Consider the following 26,434-nt stretch of genomic DNA (forward strand, 5'->3'; position numbering starts at 1 on the left):
CACCCACACACACACAAATAATAATATAAAAAAGGATTCAAAGGATGAATTACTGAATGTCAGAGTTTGTAAAAACCAGAACAGGTTGTTAATAAATCTGTAAAATAATAAAAAGAGAAGCAAGAAAAAAAATCAGAAGCAAGAAATTTAAACCACTGCATAATTCACACATATTTATAATTCAAAGGAATTCCACAAATTATTCCCTGAAACTCAACCATCTCTTTTTGAAAGGTAGTTAGTATTTCTGGTTGTACGAGCACATTTTCTCCGTTTGTAGAAATTTTGATTTAATTTGAGCCTCCTCTGTGTCGGGCCTCTCAAATGTACAAAAGCATTGACCCCGAGTTATACGAAATGACAACTTCTTATGACCCCAACCCAATACCACATTTCTCACAACTCCTTTCTAACAGGCTCTCCTTAGAAAAACTTACATCATTATTTCCACTCTCACAAACATAACGACTCCCATTGCAACATAAGCTTCCCAGATTACATGTTGGAGTGTCAGGTGAGGGTAGTACTAATCACTGTCATAAGTGTCTGTTAAGGCAGCCTGGAAACCACCATCTATACCGTCTCAAGATTATCCTTCTCCAAGCACAGTGCTAGTAAAAAAGCAACAGAGTGATGACTACAGCTGACAGACGCTCGATATTTCAAGGTCAAGCCACTTAACAGACAAATGGCTCAGCTAGCTACTTTTTTTTCTTTTCTTTTTTGCTTCATATCGCCACAAACGCCAGTCTAACTGAATGAGTGACATTGTACAATTTAAAGATTTATGCTAATGCATGAGCTCACCTGTTTATTTGGTGCCATGAGCCTGTTGGGACAAAGGATGTGCACAACTGCACAAAAAACAAAATCTAGATTTACCTTTTATTTCTTTCAGGTTGGCTTTTTTTTCTTTTTCTTCAGCTATTGGACATCTGTTTACATAAACTGTTCACAGTCCAGGCATCAGGGCAACTGCACTGTTATTACCTCACTTTTACCTCGTGGGAGCCTGGATTTATCATTTTCTGAAAAGAAGATTATGCCCTCAGCTTTCATGTGTCAAGACATTTGACGAGTCTCTTTGCCAAGCATCTCCTGCTTTCAAATGCGAGGCATTGTTGAAAGCAGAGGACAAAGAACAGCCGATATTTGGATGCTCAGGTGTGACAAATTCCTCAGTGAAATTGTCAGTATGCAGCTACAGATTGTAAACAGGCTGCTCAGGATAGTAATGTGGGTGACGGAGCAGAATGACAGAGCAATCAAATTTGATTTAAAGTAATTGTTTACTCCCTCTGGGAAGTAAACATGCGAAACCAAGTATAAGTATAAAGAACTTGAGTCTTCTTGTCCTTTTGCTTATTCAAGGTCATACTGTTGAGCTGTGAGGTTCTTCTAGAGTGTTCTGGGTCAATTTAGTTACGGATTAGAGACAGCAAAGTTGATGCCTCGGCGTGGCCAGCACAAAGCCCTAATCTCAAATCCATTTAAAATTTGTGGACAGAAGTACAAACATGTCTGAGAGCAAGGTGGTGGTTACTTCTTGCAGAGGTGTGACTGCACAGTCGAACTCTGATGCAGACCAAAAGAAGTGAACGCTGGTCCGCCTAAAAACCTCGGTTTTGGTTTAGATGAAGTGGCCAAATGGACCACAGACCGTTCTGAAACCATGACACAGCTCATAGCGCAGGGCATTCTGGGTAAATACATCCAATACAAACTTGTGAGTCTTGCACCAGCGGGAGAAATGGCTCATGGTCTTTAACCAACAACAAAAGAGAAATCCTTCAACCGCTAAAATCTGACACCACTCCATTTTTGATTAGATTTCATGAAGAACATGCGTTTCAATGTCTTGTTCAAAAGTTTTCATGTTTTCTTAAGTAGTTGTTGGTGCAGCACCACTCCAGGTGAGGGGGGTTGGGTTTGTAAGTGCAGTGCAGAATGAAAGCAAACAGAACCAAGTGAAAATGTAACACATTTTCCAATTTTGTCCTCCAGTCAAACCAAGACCAGACCAGAACAGCTGTGCAGCTCTTCCTCTGAATTCTGGGTCAAATTAGTTACAGAAAGCTGATACTTTGGAGTGGCCATCACAAAACTCCATTCACAGCCCCATATGCAAATTGTGGATGTTTTTCCACATGTCTAATCTCTTGATGTGGGGTTGGTTGTACTGCTCCTCTATCTGATAATCTCAGAGGAACACTAGTTTTTTGAATCCAGGTCTAACTAGCCTTCACTCCTGACATCGATAGATTTTATGCTTACACCTCTAAGCCAAGAGTCAACAAAAGTAGAAAGACTTCTCAACCATCCCATGTAACCTTTGTGTTGTGTTTGCCTTCATCGCTACGGTTCTCTCCTGTCTTCTCTGCTCAGCTTTTGAAAAGCTTTTTCAAAAGAATTCCTATTCAGGTTCCAGGCCATCCATCTGCTTCAGAGGTTATGATGGATTATATATATATATATAAACCTTACTTTCTTTGCATACCTTCCTCAAAACAGAGAACAAAATCAGTTGGACTGTGCCTATATTTTCTATATTCTCAAAATCCACAGATCACCACATTCCAGAGCCAAAAAACTCAATATTCATCAAAGCATTTCAACACAATTAATCACAATCATTTCTAACGAGGCTTTCGGCTCGTGTTTCTCCTTCCAATACGTATCACATTTCGGCAGAAATGTTTATAAAGTTGTTATTAGTCGCCTAGGCTAAATCAAGGCCAGAGGGAAAGCACTTGAGCCGCAGCTTACATGCGCAATCTCCAGCTTCACAAAGATTCCAACCGAGGACGACATGTCATTGTTTGTGAAGAAACGGCCTCACTCCAGGCTTCTAGTGGTCTGACTTTGTTCAAGTAGCCACAAAGGCAGCTTTTGTGTTGAAAATGCTAAACTGAGATTAACTCCAGCTGGCAAGCAGGCTGTATGAAGCCTAAGAGGAGAGAGCAGAAATCTCTCAGTTGCTCTGATGGCACAGAAAAAAACAAAAAAAAAAAAACCTAATAACTGAACTGCTGAACACAAAATGTCCAGCTGCTCATAATGGAATCCAAAGGAAATATTTGAAGTTTATCCACCAATTGCACAAGTAAAAACATCCAGCAGGATATTATGAAGCCCATATGACATTGATTATGTGCCAGTGTAAAGAAGTGTGAACCTAATGGCACCATTGATTTCAGAGGTTATGCGTGGTCAGGATAAATGGCTTTCCAACTTTCTAATATGTTGATATAAAAAACAGCCTTGATAACAATCTTCAGAATCTAATATATTTTGAAAAATACATCATAGCTGCACTTTATTACAGCCATTCATCAGTGGATGAGGTTGTCTTTAGCTCTTCCATGCAGTGCCTTAACAATCATTTTAGTTTCACCACAAAATCTGATTATTTTGACATTAGCATCCATTAATCATTTTCCTTGTAGAAATTCAAGTTTGTTTCTGTGTAAAGAATCTTCATCTGTCAAAACGGACAAATGGCCTCACGAAAATATGTTTATTTTTGTATTTGTATTGTCAAGCAAGCCGACACTGAAATGAGCAGAATTTTATTTATGCGTTATGAGGAGTTTGCATGCTGTGATGTGTGAAGACGACGGCTCAGACAGCTTTCGCCATTGTTTGATGATTTGTGTAATTCCCACACTGTGGGCATCTGCTTTGTTTTCTGCTCTTTTATTTCCACCTCCCCACGGCTCTTTACTGTCGAGTATTCCTGCCCAGGCTTTGTCAAAACCATCAAGGATCTGTCTAAATTGCTGAATGGTGTGTGAAAACATGTTAATCAAGCGCCCGTTTCAACACTAAAGACCTTGATGTCCAGTCTACCTGAGCAGACAGGGATATTCAAACTGTTTGCATCCTTCTGATATATTTTCTGCTTTCTGAATGAAATAAAAATCACTCTGCCAAATCTACGCTCCTGAGAAACACAGTTCGCATGCGTTACTGGTCAGCATGAAGGGTAAAGTGCGTCTCTCTTGAGAGCAGTTTCCTTATTTGAGCTTCGGGTCAATAGGGTCAAGCGTAGGACATTAATCACCGAAGTGAAAAAAAGGAGAAAATCTCTACTTTTGAACAGGAAAAAGGATTGGCTATCTGCTCGACCTACGTGTGCGAGCTTACATTTCAACTCAACAGCTCATTAAAACCGAACTGAATGTTCCTTATGGTTGCCTGTGTCGCAGATCTGCATTCACCTTGGGTAATAAACCTGTTCTGGCTTCCAATTAAAGGAAAACATTTACATGCACAGCCCAATTTAAATGCACCACCATCAGGGCAGACATGCTCAATCACCTCCAACTCTGTCTCATTCATCACGGTCTTACTTACAGCCGGAGTCTCCAAAGGCATCGATTCGCTGGCTGATGCTTAGGTCTCCCATCACTCAAGAGTCTGGAAGGACAATTTGGTTTCCAGGTTGCTTTCTGGACCTGATGTTGAGAAACCAAACAAGTGAGAAAACCGACTGTGTAAAACATCACAACAGGTGAATGATTTAAGCCTTAAGCATTTTGTTTGTCTATACCGTATTGATAAAGCCATTGATTTGACAAGTATCACTGTATCTGTACTTCAGATAGTCACAGTCTGCAGGGGATTTGAGTTGCATTCTGCAAAGTAGATCTTTTCATTAGTTTGGTTAACAGATGACCCTGGTCACGGCTCTGAGACACGCTGGATATCTTTGATTTTCTGTCTTAACCATTAGTTAATAAAAAGTATGCTTACACTAAACAAGCTATAGGTCACAGCAGCATTGTTAACACATACATGCATGAATTTAGTTCTGATGCCGTCTTGCTGTTTCATCTCTGTGCTTTGAGCTATGATGCTCACATGCAACAACAGGCACATTGTGGTGACGACAATCCTACTCTACAAAGCAGCTACTTACAACCAAATTCTTTTCTATTTTGACATGATTGTTGGAGTACTAAAAACATGTTTTTTTTTAAAACATGTACTCACATTGCAAATAGTATATGTGGATTGGGATCCGGGGCGTGAAAACTCCGTATTAAGTGTCCTAAATCTTTTCTGGGTACTTTAATCCGTCTCGCTTAATTAATTGATTACCCCTGTACACCCAAAATGTAAAGCTCAACAGAAACAAACAAGAACATATTTCTCCCAAGGGGTCAGATAGTTAGATAGCCAATTTCAGAATAATGAAAAAAGTGGGTCGCACTGTCAGTTTCACTTCAGTTTGTAGGATCAACCATGCAGAGATGAAGGAACAGGAAATTGAGAAGTGGAGTGGAATTTTTCCAACATGTTCAAAAAATAACATGGTGGTCAACAAATAGCCACAATTAATAAAAAATAAAAAATAAAAAAACTTGTACCAATTGAACTATTGTCTATTTTAAAATGCTAAATCTTGGATGATGTTTAAAACAGGCAAGATTTAAAAAAACAATAAAGTTCATTTAAATGTATATGTAACTGTATAAATAAAAGGTTGCATTAAAAAATATAAAAGACAAAAATGGACCAGGCTCAGGCTAAAAGGTGATGGATAGTCTGGACCCGCTTCATGAAGTATTAATCCAAGCCTCTTTTAGCTCTGTACATTGTAAAGTACCTTGGAAGTTGGAAAAAAAAAATAAAAAATTGGCAGTCTGAACAGAAAGCACAGCTTATGTCCTCTGAGAAGATTTAACTTTAAATCCCCCAAATTCTCAACTCTTTTATTGAGCTTAGATTAGCAAGTATATAGGTCTCCAATGATACAGTCACTTTAAAACTTAAACAGACACAAGAAGGAACACGGGCAATCACATAAATGTCTCCTCTGTACTATTTTATTACATAATTTCATTTTAAGAGAACGCTCAGATTGTTCCAATTGATCCAGGTTTCACTGAGCCCTGCTGCCCAGGTAATCTTTAAATCAGGCAATATGTCAGCTCTGCCCGAGGTTTGCTTCACCTGGCTTTACTACAAAGTAGGCAATGATGCTGTAAAAGGCCAATAAATGAACTGGATGCTCTCTTGAGCAGCTAAGCTTAAAACCCAAGGATAAATTCAGCGTTTATCTTTCTGTCCTTCGACCACCGAAAAATGTAAAATGGTCCCGGCAGAGAGGTCTTAGTGACAGGTCAGTCTCTACAGAGAACAATGCATTAAAGAGATAGTGGACTTTGATTAACCTTCATGTAAAAAAAAAAGCAGTGAATAAAACATTGTGTATTACTTTAAAACACATCTTCATAAAATAGCTGTATACTAAATACAGTGTTGTGAAACAGAATTTGTTCTCTGACATATTTTGAGTTATTTAGCCTCTTTTTCTCACTTTGCACAAACAAATTCCAGTTTCAAGCAACGATAACCCGAGTAAATACAAATTGCAGTTTTCAACTGATGATTGACATAATAATGCAGTATTTTATCCAGGCCTTCCAGGTCCATCATTTCCCGGATGATCCGTCCCACTGTGTTTTCATATCAAGTTACTATATTTGCTGTGAATGACGTCGAGTTTTGCGTTACGCTCCAGAAAACTGCAAACATCGAGACTAATATGAACAACGCAAAAAAACGTGAAAACAGCCACGAATGAACGAGTCTGTAAAGTTGCACAACTAACATTATTGTCAACAGCTGCTGAAAATAACTAAACAAGTTACTTCTAATGTAACTTAGTTACTTTCCAAATCAAGTAATCAATAATCAAATGATCAAAGTAACGATGCCATCACTGCAGAAGCAGTGATGGCATCATTCAGTTTCTATGCACCACAGATTTGGAACAAACTTCCAGAAAACTGTAAAACAGCTGAAACACTGGGTGCTTTTAAATCTCAACTTAAAACTCACCTGTTTAGAGTTGCTTATGGCTAAATTAGGATTAGAGTGCGGGTTTTGATGTCTTCCATGTTTTTATGTCTTTAATGTTTTTAATTTTTTTTTTTTTCTTCTTTCTTTTCTCAACTTAAAACCCACCTGTTTAGAGTTGCTTATGGCTAAATTAGGGTTAGAGTGCGGGTTTTGATGTCTTCCATCTTTATATGTCTTTAATGTTTTTAATTTCTTCTTCTTTCTTTTCGACGTTTTAATGATGTAATGTTTTTTGTTTTTGTTATTTTTTATTTTTTTAATCTCTCTCTTTCTCACTGATTATTTCTGTTTTTATTATGTAAAGCACTTTGAAATGCCTTGCCGCTGAAATGTGCTATACAAATAAAATTTGATTGATTGATTGATTGACTGCCCATCGGTGTGCATGTTCCTAAGTCAGTTTATGCATTAGTTGCTTCCAGACATGTTTAGAACTAAACTAAGCATGTCTGTCCTCTCTTTTGGAAAAGGGGGGAAGCTATTTAAACTATTTAATAGTGTACGATGGCTTTATTCAAGTCTTTATTTTCTCTACGGTGATGTTCTGCTTACAACTAATGAAAACAATATTAAAGATCAGAATATTACATTAAACCAATTTAAAACTATGGGATGACAGAAAATGTTGGCTTCCTGAAAAGTGTTGAAGAGCTGCTAGTTTTAGACTGATTGCTAAAAGAGCCTCATCCTAAAAATGTACACCTACACTACTGATGACATTCTTTTCAGTCACAACATATTTCCTTCTGATAGTGTTGGTAGCATCCTCAAACCAGAAGGACAAAATGTGGGCAGTTTTTATTTCAGTGAAGTGTTTTGTGCCTGTTAAAAATATGATGGACTCTGTTAGAGGACATATTGTAGAGGAAGCTAAAATTAGTTCTCAAAGTTGCACATCTATTTATTTGTATCTTCATTTTAATATGGGATTAATGTAGTGATTGAATTGCCTAGTGAAGTGCTAACATAGGTAATCCCCAGGCCTGAGATTTATAACTCCTCTAAAGAGACGTAATAAGGCTATTTATACTGCAATACTGCTTCGTGATTACGTCAAGAAATACTATATAACTTACACTTAAAAATATATATATATTTATTCTACATGTTTTCTGACAACATCAAAAGGTGACTCAAGCCTGTGTTGCACCGCCGAGTAAAATTTTGACCACGATCAGAAATTCAGTTATCTGAAAAGAGCAATATGACAGTCTGTGACAATATCACCTAACCAGGGAGATTATAAGGTCCTGGAAGAGGTCTGCGTTGAGCTGACTGTTTCCTCGCGTGAACTTTAAATCTCCCTCTGCAGCAGCCCCCTCCTGTTCCTCTTTATCCCTCAGATTTCTACATCCATCTCATTATATTTCCCCACACAAAGCGTCTAGAGAAAAGAAGCTTGGGTCTCTGAATTGAATCACCACTTCCTTCCGATCAGCGGGGATTTGGCAGCATTCCAAGATCTGTATAAACAAACCGCTGTTTGTGACTTTTCCTTTTTGACAGGAATTAAATGTTCATCTGTGCCCCATGACATATAGCGTCATTTCAAAGTTATTCCTAGGTGGACGTGATTTCCGGCAAGGGCAAAACATTTAGAAGGTCATAAGCAGATGCACAGAAAAATCCATGGAGAAGCTTCTTGTTTAGTCAGGGTTTTGGAATTATTTGACTGGCTCATTTTATCACTTTAGAACCACAGAATTAAATGTATTTTACGATGCGTGCGTATTCAGGCCCAAAGAGCGTTTTTAACCCTAAATAAAATCTGTTCCAACCAGTTACCATCAGAAGGCCTCTAATTAATAGAGTCCATATGGGTGTAACTTAATCGCGGTAGAAATCCAGCTGTTCATTGAAGGTCTCAGAAGTCTATTAGAGAACATTAGTGAAAGAAACACCAACATAAAAACCAAGGAACACAGCAGGCAGGTCAGCAACAGAACCGAGAGGTTTAAGGCAGAAAAGTTGAACTTTTGTAGCCAGCGCTTAAGTTTAAGTTTAAGTTCTCATTTTTCCATCTAACACATAAAATCTGAAGAAAATCTAATAAAGTTTGATGGCTTTTATTACTCTTGCAAGGCACTGTGTTTGACTATATTCCAGATAGAACATTTTGTGTAAACACACATACGAATCAGAATTTTATTTGTCAAATAATTGTAATGGTTGAAACGTTTCACAGGCTGAATTTATTCTCTTCCTCGCAACTTTTTTAAAAACACATAATGAGGCTTCACAGTAGGATAGTTTTGCTGCAATTGATCACGAATCAGGATTCACTGTGTATCAAATTAAACTGTTTTTTAAAAGAATTTTTCTTCTCATAACACACAACCGGCCACAGGCAAACATATGGGGAACATAGAAAAGATAACAGAACTCCCGGCAAATTAAAAATGTGTCGCTTTACATACCAAGTTCAACCAGATAAAATAAAAAAAAAGCTTAATTGTGAGAATGTTTCAAAAATCAAAATCCTTCAGCCATGTTTCTCACCTATTTGTTTCCCTTTTCTATGACAACAAAAAAACTAGTTTGGACATTTCATGTCAAGTTGCACAAAAAATAAATAAATAGCCCAGAGCACTACAATAAAAGACCAAAACATGGAAAACATAAAGTGTGTAGAAAAGATCAATAACACCTTTTACTTGCAAAACAACAATTCAGTCACAATAGGATATTTTACCTGTTAGTGATAGAAGAGCGTGCCCATCTAACAGGAAGGCTTGGAGTGTCCTTGGCCTTTCCGCATGGAGTTTCCAGTGCATTCACTGACAGTGTGATGAAAGAACAGTCATGTTCATGCAATATTTGTATGTTATTCCACAATCTTCCGCTCTCTCTCCAACTTGAGTCTTCTGTCTGTGTGATGATGAAGGACAGATCTTGGACAGCTCTACAGCTTTTCTGCCATTTTCAGGCCCGAGTCTCAAACATTTATAGGTTGAAGGTTGGCAGGGAGATACGACTTTTGAGCCCTTTCATTTCAAAACAAGAAACTGTAGATAAAGACTTTACGTTTACTTTGCTTATATTTGCATGTTCTTGCACTGAAAACAATCAAAAAGCCGTTGGCCTGTCTTAAGCACCGCAGACATGGCAGTAAGGTGTGGCATCAGGTTTGAAATCGGGAAGGTCAGGTAAGTCTGTGCTTTCATGAACACATGGTAGTAGCTGAGGTTTCTCCTGCAGGTTGTGTTGTGCAGTCATGGCTGATGATCTTAATGAGTATCAGGTGTGTTAGCTGCTGCGTTAGCCGCCCTCCTCCCCTCATGGAGCGGAAACAGCAGCAGAGGAGGAATAAGGAAAGCAACAAGAATTTTTCCATCCTGCTCAGAATCCTCCCACTTCTCCGTATTTGTCCCTCTTGGTCTTGTATTGATGAAAGGGGAGTTTTACCATTTAATAAAGTTTGCTTCAGCACTTCAAAGAGATCTCAGTGTGGAAAATGGTTCTTTAAATTAGGTAAAACTTTCAAAACAAACTTTTCACTCATCTAAGGCGGGCAAAGCCAAAGTTGTTCACAAACATGTTTATTGCAGGAAAAATACAGAAAAAAACCAAACATGTTTTCTCAGTGTTGCACAGCAGGGTATTTGGTAGCACTGTTGCTTAGCAATAAAAAGGTCCTGAGTTCAAATCCCAGCTTAGGGTCTTCCTGTGCATGTATGTGGTCTTTGTGAGTTTTTCAGCTTCCTGCCACAAACATGACTGTTCTCCAAATTGCCCTTAGATGTGAGTGTGGTTGTTTCTCCTGTGTTGCCCTGTGATGGACTGGCAACATTCAGGATATACCTGCCTCTTGTCCAGTGACTGCAGGAGATGGGCACCAATGCCCCACCACCCAGGTTTGATAATCAGCTGTAGACGATGGATGGATGTTGTTTTCTCTGCTCCTGATGCTTGGCATTGTTTCTATTTCCAAAACTTACGGGCATTCAGACCAGCCCTGGTTAGTCCACTTTCTAGTTTGTTTGTCTAGAAAGTCTGGTTTGTTTGGGGAAGTGTGAACAAGACAAGCAATCAAAGTCTGATGCAGACCAAAGAAGCAAACTCTGGTCCGCCTACAAACCTATGTCCCGGTTCGGTTGAAGTGAACTTTGGTGTCGTTTGAATGAGTATGTGAATGGAAAGTGGACCAGGGACGGCTCCAAAAGCAGGAAGCAGACCATAGTGCAGGGCATTCTGGGTAAATACAACCAAAATAAACATGTGAGTCTAGCACCAGGGCGAGAAATGGCTCATGGTCTTTTGTCAAAGAAAAACGAAATCCCAAAACTGCTAATCTCTGACAGTGTTCCTGTCTTATTTCCATTTGGTGAAGAAGGATTTTGTGCCCAATATCTTCTCCAGAGGTTTCGCTACTGCTTCCTTCAGTGGTTCTTGATGCAGCGCCACCACAGGCGATGGGGTGAACAGATTTTCAAAGGACTTGAACTTTGAACTGACCACTATTTTAAGAGAATAAACCCTCGTTCTGCCATTTATTGGTAATGCAAAAAGTGCTGCAAGTTTTCTCAAAACCTGTGCTTGTGTGTTCCCATGCCTACAGTTGTGTAGCATGAGGTTAACATGTCTAAGACACGTAAAGGGGGTATTTTTGGTTTGTGTTTAAATATTTGAGTAAGACATATTGTTGAAAAGGTCAGTTTTATGAAAATAATAACACTATGCATCTACTTCTCTGCTTTCTAACCCTTTTAGGATGTAAAAAAAAAGCTTCTTATCTTCATTAAATTGCTAAATCGAAGTTTGCAGTGCTACGTACGGATGATTTACAAAGCTGCTTCCTTCCATCGTTGTTCTCATTGTTTGACAAAATGTGGCACTCCTCCCTAATCCTCACTGTGTGATCTCAGAGCCTCTGATATGTTGGAAACGAATGGTCCAAACAGCAAGCACAAATTAGCTCGCTGTATCAGAATTCCCAACGTTATTACTTTTTCATTTAGATACCAGAACACAGTGAATGCCACGCACTGCAGCAGAGACTCAGCCGCTTTGGAATAATTTTTATCAGAAGAATGTGTAATTTCCACAAGCTTTTAAATGTGCGCCGATATAGAATCAGTCAAACCACACTGGTAGGAACAAAATGGAACACAATCCGACATTTAATTAAAACCTCCCCAGATTCTTTTTAATTACAAGGCTTATATCTGTGGAGCTGAAAAGGGCACTCCCTAAATGATCAAAAATCATGCACCCTTAAATAAGCACTTTTTAAATGAAATTTAGCTTAGTTTCTGAGGGGGAAAACTAAACCAAATGTAGGACTGAAAATTGCATGAAGCATAAAAAAACGTCTGACTGTTTGATATCGCAGTTTGGCTCTTAGTGGAAAGGCAGCGTTTGTTGGAGGGCCGTACTTTCCTTGCAACTCCAGGGTGAGTGTTAAACTGTGACCCGCATGAGAAGCTAACTCACAGCTCAGCTCTAAATCACAGCGTGAATCCCTGCAGAGACAATTTAATACTTGACTTTGTACGTTTTAGAAGGCTAAAGGATTCCTGGGAATGGATTGAGACAGAAGCAGCATCAACTGTTATTTGCTGGGATATTGCAGTGAGAGACCACCACCCTCAGTGTCTGTATGTAGGTTTTAAAAGATAGAGCATGTTAGTGTAGCTGGAAATCAGAACTCCTTTTTTTTTTTTTTTTATTTAAATGACCGATTTTGGAATTTATAAATCACATCTGATAGCATAAAACATAATAAGAGAAAACTGATTCCTATAAAGCTGTGATAAGAATATGTAACTTGAAATAAGTGGAAAATATTCGCTCCCTTCAGCAGGTCAGTATTTAGTAGATGTGCCTTTGGCTGCAATAACAGCCTACAGCCTGTGTGGATCCGCCTCAGTCAGGCAGAACTGGACAGACAGATTCTTCCTGCTAAACTGTTCAATCTCTGTCTGGTTGCATCGGCTGCAAACTGGCCCTTTTCATGTCCAGCTGCAGATTATCCATCGGATCGAGGTCTGGGCTTTGACTGAGCCCCTCCAAAACATACACCTTGTTGTCTGTGTAGTTTTAGCCGGATACTTTGGGTTGTTGGAAAATAAATGAATAAATAAATAGTCAACTACTAAAGCTGTAGTTCTTCCAGATGGAAACAAGTTGTCCTCCAGGATTTCTTTTAATTTTGCTGCATTCATTTGACCTTTTACCTTTACAAACCTTGCATTCAACTTTCGATTAGCATGTTTAGAAATGCTCTGAAAATAAAATGATTATTTATGAATAACATCTTGTGGAGGGTTTCAGTCGGAAACTGGAGGACAAGTCAGCTGTTTCCCTAATGATTGTGTAGGCCATAACATAACATTTGGAACAAAACAGACCCAAACTTTTTTTGCAGGTTTTATATTTTAAAATTGCTCAAAAGCTACATTTTAGGTTTTCATTTACTGACAGCTTTATTAATCAAAACTGACTGAATAAAATGTTGTAATATATCACCTTTGGAAACAACTAAGATAAATAACTTGTCAGTGACACTGCAGGTTTTTGAAGCATCTGCAGTCCAGCCAACTAAAACTTTGTGTTCCAGTTTTCATGTAGTCACTTAAAAAAAAAAAGATAAACTTTAAATATTTATAAGTTTTTTTGCATTATAAAATAATGTCTGACACATCATTAATAATGAGGAAAACTTCCCATATATGATTCATTCATTCAGGAAATGTAGTTCAACAACATTTTCATTGACAGATTTTTATCTAATAATCATGCAAATACCTTCATCAAATTAGTAGACAAAGAATTTGAATCTACAAAGGCAAAAAGACTTCAAAGAAAACAAAAAAAAAAAAAGAAAAAATATCGGGCTTTGGCAAAATGAACAGGCTGCGACGTCCAAATAAAAGACCAGCTGATTCTTTTAAGCAAAAAGATAAACCACTGCACCACATCTGAAGGACGCTCGCTGGGGGGTAAACATGTGGTTCTACAACTCTTCTATAAAACAAGGCAGACTTTAAAAGGGAAACTGAAAGGACTTGAAACAAAGACAAAAACCATTCAGAAGATTTATGATGAGAGAACTCAGCAGACTATAAAAACAAAAAAAAAGTACGACCAAAATAACTATTTAAAGAACATTTTAGAGTTGTTGTGGTACAATGTTCTCAACTTTCCTCATACCAGAATCACAAAGAATATACTAATGCTATGGATTGGTAAAGATGCATCAAGATTGACACACAGTTTTTAAGTGAAAACGATTACAAACATGGTGACTCCTAAACATTTTTAAGGCAAAACACTTTAACATGAACTTTTCAAGAAATATAAGTTACATAATTAGAGTAAGCTGCTGAAATGCCATAAAAAAAATATATATATATATATATATATATGTGTTCAGTTTCCAAGGACCAGACTGCAAAAACAAAACCTGGTAAAACAAACAAGCATTTAACATTTATTAGAATTATGCTGAGAATAATTAAGCTAAGCTAATTTTAAGTGTCTACAAAGCCAGATACATAAATGATCAAGAACACTTTATAAAGAGGAAAAGTAAAGTACACTGTGACAAAGATGAACATGCAGAGAGACACACACGCTGACATTAACCTGGGGGGTGGTTCATGCTTTAATTGCTGACACCATAGCTCTGGGCTCTCTGAACCAAATAGGTTTCCTTGCTGGATACATAATCCATTATCATAAATCAGATGCGCCAACACAGACAGGTGCTGCATGAATAATTAAAGGTCGGTACATTAGCACTTGTGTGAACGCGTGTGTTTGAGCCAACGTCACTGAACAGACTAAAAGCACCACAGAATCTCTCCCTCCGCATTAAACAGCTCGATGTTCTGCTCCGCACACAGAAACAATCTCCAAGTTGGGGGGAAGGAGACCGCCCCTGACCGTCTGCACACTTCCTCAAAGTGTTACCAAAACAGAAAGGTCTGAGAGGAAGAAACGGTGGGATAGACATTGCTTGGAGCACTGTTTGTCCCCATCTTCTGCTGTCTGCTCTTATCTCTCCAGGGTTAGCTGGTCCCCTTCTTTGAACCTTTTGCAAGGTAGATAGGTTACTCTGACTCCGTAATGGAGCCTTGAAAGCTGCAGGCAGAGCGAGCGAAAGGTCTGCAGAAGTAAGAAGACTTTCGGTCTGCAGATTTCCATACCGACATTAATTACACTTCAGGCACATTCATTTCAAATTCCACCCGGAGAGAGATAAGCTCGTGCTGCTGATAGGACGAGAGGGGCTCGGACGGATGGAGAGATGCTCTTGATTCTGCTCTTTCTTGACTCTGCAGAAGTTATTTTATCAGGAAAAAAAAAAGTTGTGTGGCCTCACTTGCTTCTTTTGGGAACTTCTTGGGAGAGTTTTTCTCTTTTTAAAGAGATTGTCCTGATCTTCAGTGGGGAGAGTTTCTTTCTTCAGAGTTAGTAGTAGGGGAACTACTACTGATAGTAGCTCTTACCTGTAAGAAACAGTTAGGAGAGTGGGATTTGTAGAAACGTAAATACAATCCTCAGAGAGGTGGAAGACAGAGCAACTAAGAGTCTTAAAGCATGTAAATGTTCATATTTGTATAATGCAATTTTATATTAGTTTGGAAATTACTGAGCTGATCAGATGATCAGGTGCAACAATATACAATAGTTGTTAGCTTGTGGAGGGTTGAACACCACAGACTTAAACATTATCAGGTCAAGTGGCTTTAAATTGTCCATCTGACCAGCTGTTAGCCCATAACCACATTATTTCTTCATTTTTATACAAACTCACAAATATATCATAACTATTTACTATAGCTAAAGAGAAAATACTTCAAGGGCATGTTTTAAAAGACACACTTAAGGTTTAAGTCTTCTGGTTTATTCTACACTGCAGTAAAATTTATTTTATAATCAATTTAGATCACCATGAACATTTTTTAATGCATCCATCCATTGTCTAATCCCATTTATCCTAACAGAATCATGGACACTCACCATATCTAAAGGCATGACCATCAAAATAATTACCTGTGAAAGAGGCACTTCCCCCTCATCTGAAAAAAAATAGATTTTGATCTCCCAGTATTTGCAATAAAACTTCACTTCCTCAAGTTGTTTCTATTGCTTCATGAAAGAATCCATTCCACTTGATAGGTAGGAGGAAACGCTCAACTCAAAAAAAAAAAAAAAAAAAAAAAAAAAAAACCTCCATTCTGGGTTTTCCTGGTTACCCACCACAGCTCACCACACCACCTGCTACAAAAAATAAAAAACAAAGTGAATCACTTGTGCAGGCTGCTGGAAACTGGTCAGGTAATGTCAGTCCCAATGACATCTAACACATGCAGCTTATGTCGTGAGGTGATAAAAGTTTCTGTGGGAATAACTAACTGACCTGCAGACATGTGTTGAACTGTGAACTTGTTACCATAGAAACATACAGATATTTCTCTCTCCGGGCCCGAGAGTGTAAAGTATCTTTAGCAGGTCCTGGGTCAACCTCAGGGTTTCCTGGTGGAACAGACTTAAAACCTCCAAATGGAGGTTTATGTGCAGGAGGCATAGGAAGCCGTCCCTCAACAATGTTGATAAATGGCAGATCTGAGTCGTAGGTGAACCTTTTACCGAGAGGCTGGGGCACCCGCCTGGTGGGGGGCAGGAACACTGGCGTCAGTTTTCACGCAAAGGTGGTTAGCAGGTGAGACTGGGAAGCTGGACATGATCATTTCTCTTGTCTGGAGGATTTCTATGAACTGTCTTCCTTAGAATGAAGGAGCCGAATTTACACTTCAGAGGGAAACAAGATCTTTTTTTACACACAACCAGCAGATGAAATGTCTTAAAATATTAGCAAAACTTCTTGATCAGCATCGTCTCTTCTCCAGTATGCAATCAGTTACCATTGTAACCAACTCTTCTGCTGGTCGGTGGATGGTAGTCGTCTTCAACGCTTTCATTACCGCTTTGGTTTTAACAGCCGTTTGTTGTCAGCCGTGCCCTACTTGGATCTGTCGCTGGCCGTCCGTCCTCTAGCACGCCTACTTCTGTCCAATCCTCCTTCATGACAAACCATCCATTATTTTCTGTAAATAATTGAACGTTGTCCTTATCTCCATTGGAAACTGAACAAACCCCTCTGCAAGGAAGCCCAAAATCAATGTACTTGCCCTGGAGCAAGAGGCTACTGCAGACATGTGTGTTCAACATTATAAATTGCAGACAACAAGAGTTTAAAAAATATACATCACATTTATTTGTACTGACACCAGAAGTCCGTACAGAGTCGTCTTTGTCTAATCATGAGTTTGGGCACTAAAGGTACCTGTTTCCTACTTCCATACATCCAACAGTGAACAAACTGTATCAACAAGCATTGCTGAGTCGCTACTAAAAAACAGTTGGACAGAGCTGACACACACCACTGTTATTTTTCCTAAAGGTAACACAATGTACAAAAAGCAAATCTGGAAATAGTAAGATTCTTGGTTCCATATAAAAGTTTTTTTTTTTTTTTTAATATCCTTTCTTGGTGTGTGAATAAGAAAACAATGCACTTATCTCTACGGAGCTTCTGCTGCATTGCTGTTAGGCAGCCAAGGGGTAAATTGATGCAGATAAGTAATGAAAAGATACACGTTGGCTGATCCCTGTATTACTGCCACAGCAGCTTTCAAGAGACGGTTCATGCTCCGTGGATCCCTGGAGCTGTGGGAGCCGTCTGGAAGTGGTTAGGCGCCGGCCACCGAGAAGGACGCAGAATGCTAAAATAAACCATGTAACAAATCTTTCTACACAAAGTTACATTACAGCACCACGTTACTGTGATGTTCGGAAAGAATTGTGCAAATCAAACATCCAGGGCCTCAGATGAAACTGAAAAAGTATGAGCTGGGTGGCATTGCGTGGAAACCGGCTGACTCAACCCCCGTCGGCATGCCTCGGGCCCTTTTAGATGGCTAAGGCCAAAGCAATCAGGCAGTCAGAGGGAGTTAGGGAGCAGATGACTGGTGGCCCCCTTCAGAAACGCGAGGACGTCAGGGTTTCCTCACCAAGAGGCCGAAGGCACCAGGAGAACCAGAATCAGCACTGTCCATGTTAGGCACCGTGTTGGGCGATGCACCGAGCACTGGCTGCTTTTTGCTCGAACGCCTAAGACAGAGGAAAGAAGGCAAGGTACATCAATACATAGCAACACAAAGAAGCATTCATTTTGGATGCTAAGTAAGACCATTGATCCAATGGTGTCTGGAGCTGGTGAGACATATTCATTTTTCTTATAGACATAAAAAAACAGAAAAAAGAAACCACATGTCCTAAAAAAGATTCTTTATCATTTACAGAACAGGATCCTGCTGCTCGGGATTTAATTGGCTGCGCATGAGTAGGAAGGTTCATGTGGGCAATTTAATTAAAACAGAATTAAACAAAGGCAACTCAACTCACTAAAATAAACTTGTTGTCAGGATTAAAGCCAAGACATAAGGTAGGCACAAAACAGAAACAGCTTGTGCGGAAAGATGTCATTTCGGAGGTCATTCACGTATATGCGTGTGTGAGTGAGTGGCGAGAGCGCTAACCAGCTTTGAGCTTACCAGAGGAGGTCACAACTCGAACTTGGGAGCTGAAGGCTCCCTCTCCGCCTTCACTGAGTGCATGCACCTCAATGGTGTAAGTGCCCCCCTCTGGCAGTGAGAGCATGGTCGAAGGGTTAATGGTTCTTGTCACCTGGATGTGGCCTCGGCCCTCCTGCTTGAGTAACACCTGCAGGGCATGTGCATATAGTCACTTTGGGTCCACACCGTGTGTATGTTTCACAACATTATGATAGACTGTGATGAAAAGCAGAGCTGTCAGTTGTAAAAAGAGACCTGCTGTGCAATATGGTGCCTGGCAAAAGCATTCATGTCCTTTGAACTTTTTCACTTTTCCTCAAATTACAACAAATTCAATGTACTATCGAGTTTTATGTGGTAGACCAACAGAAAAAAAAAAAACATACTTGTGATGTGGACAGAATTCATTCTTTATAAATTAAAATCTGAAAAGAGTGTCTGTTTTCACCCCTATTGAACAACTTACACAACTCAGACTGCACTGTAATCGCATAAAACTAGCTTTTACGTGAATCCTTTCAGGTTTGGTAGGAAATATTAGGAAACATCATTAGAAAGACAAAAAGACACACCAGACAGAAGAGATTAAAGCCAGTTTAGGGTGTAAAAATATCCCAGCAGCATTGAGAATCCCTGAACATGATTCAAATCCATCACCTGATAGCAAAGAGTTTGGCACAACTGTGAAACTCTTAAGACTGTCTGGTCACCAAAACTGACGAGGCCAGTTGTGACTCTGCAGGAGCTCCAGCGAACCTTAATCCACCCGACCTCCAACCCTAACCCCACCCGACCTCCAACCCTAACCCCAACCGACCTCCAACCCTTACCCCACCCGACCCCTCACCTCAGGAGAATCTGTCATCAACATCTATGAGTTGTGAATTCTTCAAATTTGACCACAGAAAAGCAACGAGAAGATGATAAAAGAAAGCCATAAGATTTGCTATCAGCAGTTTGTCAATAGCCATATAAGTAACACAGCAAATGTGTGAAACAAGGTGCTCTGGTCAGACATGACTAACGTTAAGCTTAGCCAACAAACAAAATGTGATACACTGATGAAAACTAAAGGCTCTTCCGTATTTCGTCTATTTCATATTTCATCACCTCTCTGCAATGTGTTGTGTGATTGGTCAGAAGTTTATGGTTTAAATGTTTATCATGTACATCTTTGTAAATGATAAACATTTCACAAAATGTTTATCATTTCACAAAATCCCTACTAAGATTGTCAAATGGCTAAAGACTCCCTAATGGAAATGGCTGTCTGAAGAAAAGTGTTCTGCTCTCTGTGGTTGTTTTACATGTATGTTTAAGGGTGTGTGACATATGCTGAGGTGGGAAGGGTGTCTTCCAGGTGGCCTGCACCATGTGTGAAAGGTGTGTGTGAATACCAACATCCTGCAACCATGTAACCATGTAACCATGCAACGGCTTTTTGGCTTTGGAACAAGTGTGGGAGAACCTAAACCCTACCAAACCCTACCCTAGACATCATCCTGAATATAACATTTTGAATATCGGGCTGCCAGTATCTTGCTATATGAATATTTCAGTACATAGCATAGACCAAGAAGATAAAATAGATGGATTAAACATAACATAGTGAAATCCTAGCAGAAATAACCCTAAAAATCCAACCAGTGTTGCCCCAGATTCGTTTAGATCTCAGCATCTTTATGTGTTAGAACTGGCCTGCAAAACAATTTAAAGTTTGTGTTAAAGAGACAAATATAGTAGAAAAGTTCAAAGGGTCTGAATATTTTTACCAGGCACAATTCCCCCGAGTTTTAAGTTTACCCTGGAGTGAGCATTTCATTAACTGTCTTTGTCTCGTCAGATGAAATCACTGAGCATTGCCCCCAGATACAGAAAAGTACAACATTCTGATTAAACCAAACTAATTGAGCTGCTGTATGTTGAGGGAAATCAAGTGTGGCCACAGCTAAACATATATTAGCAAGCTGCTTTCAATTTCATTATATAAAGTCCTTACCATGTATCCAATGACGTCAGACTCATTGTCTTTTGCCTTAACTGGATCCCAGCTTAATGAGATGTTATTGCCTTCTTGAATCCACATGAGGTTGGACGGCGGCTGAGCAGGAGCTGTGTAGCGAACACAACGGCTCATGTTCCAAAGTGCTAATGGATAGTTTCATCCAACTAGGTCAATTTCAAGCAAACCTTGCAGGCAGCATGTGTTCTGTAAGCAGTGTTTCACGATTAGCATCAGTATTGAACTCACGGGACTTCCTGGTCTTGGCTGTGACAGCAGTACTGGCAGGACCCTGGCCAATGCTGTTGAAGCCTTTCACTGTGATAAGGTAGACACTGTTCCCTTCCAGGCCTGTCAGCACCATAGATGTTTCATTTTTAACCGTGCGTCGTTTCTCTCCGGACTCCTCCTGCTCTGCTTCTTTCCAGTAGCTGACCTGTGAACAGCAAGTAAAGACTGAAAAATTACAGTCATAAGCTCCAGCTAATGCACAAAGGAACTAATGCTCCAGCAAAATGCCAGAGAGGTACAATCTATATGTGTGACTGTACACAGAAAGTGGCACAGAAAATCTATAAAATAACCTCATATCCTCTTGGTTTTCCTGGGCCCGGATTGGGTGGTTTCCAGGTCACCTTAATTTCCGAGGAGGAAATACTGTATGCTTTTACATCAGATGGTGCTTCCCTTGGCTCTGTGTAGCAAAGCACACGACGAAAAGACTGTGGGCACAGTTCTGGTCAGAATTTTACACACTTATCAGCTCCTAAATTGAGTCTTTTAAACTATTTTTCACCAGGGTGCAGCCATATCAGAATACAACCTATTTATACACACATATAAAAATTTGAATTTCATATTTTTTGCAATCCACACACAAAAAAAAATATATATATACGTGCTCAAATACAAATATACACCCGGGATGAGTATAAGTCTGGCTGAATATTAAACTTTTCCTCTTGTTGTTGATACAGTAGTAACTGATTTTAAGAGTAATTAACAATTAAAGTAGTATGTAAAGTCACTAATTTACAAGTTTAAGTAATAACCAATGGAAAGGTATTAGTAGTACAACTTTTTGCTAAAATATCACAAATAAAATCATAAAACAATTAAATTTAAATACTTCTGAGGCCCCCCGTTTACTCCATCTCTATTATTTGGTCAGAAATGTAACATCATTCATTTACTAATCCAAAAAACCTTTGAAATATGAGAGAAAAGATCGCTTGTACAGATATGTACTGAATATATCGGAGTAAAACCTTATTGGAGAAGGAATAAAGCAACTTTTTCTCTCCACAGAAGCTGCATCTGATGTGGGGTTCTGTTTGGCTGTCATGTCTTCCTGGAGGAGGAGGACATCGGCAAAAGTAACTCTGCCAGCAATTAAATGTGTCCCTCTGCTACTTATAACTTTTTACTTTTCATTAACATAGGAAGTACTTCTGGATCAGTTCCTCGTTTTTTTTGCTCTGTCTTCTCAAACCCCCTGCCGTTTGTGGCAGATGGCAGCTCAAACTGAGCCAGGTCCTGGTTCTGCTGGAGGTTTCTTCCTGTTAAAGTCGAGCTTTTTCTCTGCACTTTCGCGACATTCATTATATCTTTATAACTGAGCTCAATGCACTGCTATATAACTAGAAATAGCTGAAATGCATGTGTGACTGAATTGAAATGTCTTTTTTTTAAAAGTTCCTTGAGATTATATTTGTTGTGAATTGGCACTATATAAATACACTTTAAGTAATTAAGTTAAAAGCATAATGTCACTACTTAATCCATCCCAAAATCATTATCAGTTGTGTCAAATGCTTGATCCAAACTTTCTCTTTCCACTAAAAAGAAAATTAGGTTAGGATGTTTAAGAATTACTAAAGAACCATTGAGGTTCAAGCCTATTGTAAACTGAAAGATGATGCAACAGTGGTGGCACTGTTCACAATGAAGCAAGTTTTACATAAAAAAAAACAAAACAAAAAAAAAACTTCAAGCCCATATACCTCATAGACAAACCAAATGTTTTTGAAAAATGTTTACAGAATAACAAGAAAGATTTTGGAGAATATCAAAACTGGCTTTGGAAAGCATTAAATTCACCAACATCCAGAAAAACTTTCCCCAAGTCCAGAGGCCTGTGGAATATTTACTGTCTCTGCTCAATAAAAGACAGGTCTGACACTTACCAACAATTTAAATAAGCTCTACTGTTTAGCAGGGGTGTATGTATACATTTGACTGTATTTATAATAGTTTTATCCACTTTTGGTTTTAAAAAAGTAATTAAAATTGCATTTATTTAACAGTTTTATCAAATCATTAAAAGCCTAAAATTATTACAAAGTTCATGAAAGTGATGGATTTATACAAACTGATATTAGCATACCTCCCTCTGCAGAATGGATGATGACAACTTTGCTGAAAGGCCCGTCTCCCTTATTGTTGTAAACACCCACTTTCACTTCAAACGGAGTGAGAGGAGGAAACGTCTCATCCCTGTATTTGTACATCGTAGCATCCGCAGAGGTCACCATCTTCTCCTTCCAGCCTCTAGTGCCGTTGGCACGAAATGCAACGATATATCCAAAGCCCTCGCCGTTCTGGAACTCCTCAGACACAGGCTGAAGGAAGAGCAAATAAACATTTAGTTTTTTATTAGTTTAATAGCACACCTCTTTCCTGTGACTTCGGGTTGGAGATGGAAACGTGAATCATTTCCACATTTTATGCCTGGACAGTCACTGCAGAGAAAGCAAGCAACTTACTAAACATAAACTGAAGCAAAGAAAAGGCTTTTCTTTTTTTTTGTGATAACACCATATAGCCAGCTTTCACTTTTCTAACCATTTACTGTAACTGCCTGCCACTGTTAATAAAGATGCAGTCAGCCTTGAGTAATGGAAACAAATCATATTTGGCTCAGCTGTACGCATTATGTAGCTATTTATCTTTCCGTGTCTGACAGGAGGATTTTTGCGACACCAGGTTTCGTGTGCCGGCTTCGGTGATTATCCGCGGTTTTTCCTGAAGTGGTGAAACTGGGAGCTTTCTTCCACAGCTGCTCTGAGCTTAATCAAATCAAATGCCAATTTATTAAGTGAGCTAAAATCTAATTAAAATGTGAGCTGCAGGGATTAAATCTTTGGCTACATGTAATAAATGACAAACACCTGTACACCTGTTTCTGGCAACGGCTTCGCAGCTAACTCTGTAATGTGTTGCATTTGCATAAGCTACAGAGTTACGCTGTCCCCCGAAGGCATCAACCACATTAGACATCGAGTCTACAGAGGGAGTAGCGGGTGGATGGAGATCTGGTTCACATTTCATTCAACAAAGACCAGTCACCATGACTGGCTAATTACAAGGATGATGAGTGGAAATAAATTAGCTTTCAAAGATATTCTCAGATCTGGCATTGCTTTTGAGGAGATGGGGAGGAGTAAGGGTGGTTTTGAAAGCAGCGTGAAAAAAATGAGCAAGCTGAGTTTAGAAACACTTTCGGGTTTGGGGAGGAAAGATATTCAGAGATATGGGCAGAAACAGTGTGGGAGCGCTGCAAGGTAAGTCCTTTGGATGGAATCATTGGACCTGCTGGGCTCGTCGATGGTAACTACGGGGGCATCACTAATAGTCCTCCCTATGGCTCCTTGAGAGAAAGCAGTCAAACAGTCTACTCTAATGAGATGGCTCAATGAAGCTGGGGAGACTGTTTAGTCATTCATCCTGCTTAATAACCTTGCCCACCATGGCTGTCGAGGCGCTGATAACTCTCCGCAGATGACTGCAAAGGCAGGACTGCAGCGTGCTCACATGCCTCGACTGCCAAAAAGGGCAAACTCTCCTGCACCGCCTGCTTTCATATCCATCTTCATTGATCACTGACAGAGTCCTGATTTATTTCAGAAAGTGTTGAGCAGAAACAAGAATAACCAGGGCAAGGCAGAAACAATTAGAATGCTGCTATCCAACAGGAGGTGACTGCACCTTAGTGGCGGCGTTCCCTTTAAACACGCTCCTGGACGCCAACAAAGAGAAAAAAACACCAAGAAGGAGAGCAAAGTTATATCACGAAAAGCAACTTTACTGTGTTCAAAACATTTTGCTCTGTTACAGCCACAAACACTGATTTATTTTTATGAGATTTTATCTGACAGAAGTCGTACACAATACTGAAGAGGGAGGAGAGTTCTCGCACAACAGCAAACACCAAAACAGAAAGAAATTCCAGTAATCTCATTTAACTGTAATCGCAATAATTAACACAAACAACCAGCGGAGGAGATGAGTAGGATCTGGGGAGGGAAAAGCTTGGCTCCTCCAGACTAGCAGCAACAGCAATTTGCAAACATCTGGTGGAGTTTGCTTAGTTTGTCATACAAACCACTTCTCAGTCTCAGCCGTTGTTCTTAGCACTTCTAAGAACATAACTGAGAAGCACTGCTACAACAATGTACTGAAGGAAAAGGGTCAGAAAGAGTAGGAGTTTCTTAAAGACACATAGGCCAATTTCAAAGTGTCAAACTATGAAGTCAAATTTCTTTGAAGTTATGTTTGATATACGCAGCATTTTATCGCAACTGATAACATAATAACTTGATTTTTCTATAAAATTGTACTCTGTGCCTTAAAAATATATAATAAGACCCCTTTAAAAACAGCCTTTATTGCGTTGAACCATAGAAAGTATATGCAGAAATTGTCTTACTATAAATTACTTTACTAATTAACTCAAATCAATCCAAAGACTGGAAGGACAAGGGACCAATCCTTGTTTAGATACGGCTATTTTTGGGATACCATCATCATTTTCTTTCATCAGGTGGCCCAAGTTTTTATATGGAGGCTGTAAATGGGTTACACCAGCAAGGTAATCATGCTTATGAGATATAAACAGGACATGATAAACCAGCAACCACTGTTCCATCTGGAATGGGCATCATCTCCAATAACGTCGCACTGAGGGACACTTCTCATGACGTGAAGGTTACCTTCGTAATACTTATCAGGTTCCATACTCAAAATCTGCAACAGTAACTGTCGGTTGTCTCCACATCTGTTCACCGCTCCCCTGCTAATATATCTTTCCACCAATCTCAATTGCAAATGATCGTCAATTCTCATAGCAATTCTGCACATGCACCGCCCTGAATCTGGCTCCGAGCCAAGCTGTCCACCCTGATCTGGTCCACATTAATATCCCCATAACTTGGTGTGAGATTTATTGCATTTTCCACAAACACTATAGCGAGAGATTACAAGAGCGTATTCATAAACATCCCTGGGTTTAGTGAGAACGACTGGAAGAGTCAAGGTTAATCATCGCTGGGCCTCTCTGGTGGGACCAAATTTGAAATTCTCTACATCTTAATCACTTGTGCCGCTGATGCAGCTCTGTGTAGCCCTCAGCCCAGCTTGGCCCTCTTCTAGCTTCATCAGCAGGTTTTTGCAATTGCGACCAAGTCGCCCCCCTCCTACCCTCACCCTTAGTCTTTAAAATCTTGGAAAGTTAAACACATTTCAACAGAATAAATTAGGAGCCGTGTTTAAAATGCAATGAGCTATGATCCTGAGCTACTGATGCACAGTTATTAATAAAGCAGGAGTTTTACTCTGCTGGAAACAGCTCCGCCGTTTGCAGTACCGAAAAAATGCTCCTTTAATCTCTCAGCAAGGTGCCAATAACAGCCATTTTAACAACAGGTAGGTATACATGAACAAACAATAAATCTAATATTTTTTTTAAATAATGCAAACATGGTTGTTTTGTACAGCAACGAGGTTCCTACATATTTTTTTATGCAAGAATGCAAGACCTTCCAGGTTAAAGCTTGTGGATTTATTGGTTATTTATGTTATTTTAATACGTGAAATACTAACCTTTATGATTCCTGTCATTCTGGGTTTAAATGTGAAACCTATTATATCTGTTTTTATGAAGAATGAACGCAAAGGAAGAGAAACAAGCAATGGAGGG

The 26,434-nt window shown here is 39.3% G+C and overlaps 2 protein-coding genes across 3 annotated transcripts in view; both read right to left on the bottom strand.

Moving 5' to 3' along the window:
- The window catches only part of arhgap42b (Rho GTPase activating protein 42b), a 115,177-nt gene extending 105,129 nt beyond the window's left edge, over window positions 1-10,048 (bottom strand). The window contains exons 1-2 of the mRNA XM_008426418.1: window positions 9,563-10,048; window positions 4,357-4,457 (exon numbers count right to left, since the gene is read on the bottom strand). Of these exons, the coding sequence (XP_008424640.1) occupies window positions 4,357-4,408 (52 nt within the window). The 5' untranslated portion in view covers window positions 4,409-4,457; window positions 9,563-10,048. The remainder of the gene's footprint in view (window positions 1-4,356; window positions 4,458-9,562) is intronic.
- Window positions 10,049-17,071: 7,023 nt separating this feature from the next.
- cntn5 (contactin 5) overlaps window positions 17,072-26,434 on the bottom strand; it is a 151,106-nt gene continuing 141,743 nt past the window's right edge. For both annotated transcript variants that reach the window (XM_008426420.2, XM_017308391.1), the window contains 6 exons: window positions 22,844-23,078; window positions 21,042-21,151; window positions 20,707-20,893; window positions 20,455-20,567; window positions 18,435-18,603; window positions 17,072-17,991 (listed from right to left, as the gene is read on the bottom strand). In XM_008426420.2, the coding sequence (XP_008424642.1) occupies window positions 17,888-17,991; window positions 18,435-18,603; window positions 20,455-20,567; window positions 20,707-20,893; window positions 21,042-21,151; window positions 22,844-23,078 (918 nt within the window). In that variant the 3' untranslated portion in view covers window positions 17,072-17,887. The remainder of the gene's footprint in view (window positions 17,992-18,434; window positions 18,604-20,454; window positions 20,568-20,706; window positions 20,894-21,041; window positions 21,152-22,843; window positions 23,079-26,434) is intronic.

This window comes from Poecilia reticulata, linkage group LG13 (genome assembly GCF_000633615.1).
Source record: "Poecilia reticulata strain Guanapo linkage group LG13, Guppy_female_1.0+MT, whole genome shotgun sequence".
Taxonomy (NCBI): Eukaryota; Metazoa; Chordata; class Actinopteri; order Cyprinodontiformes; family Poeciliidae; genus Poecilia; species Poecilia reticulata.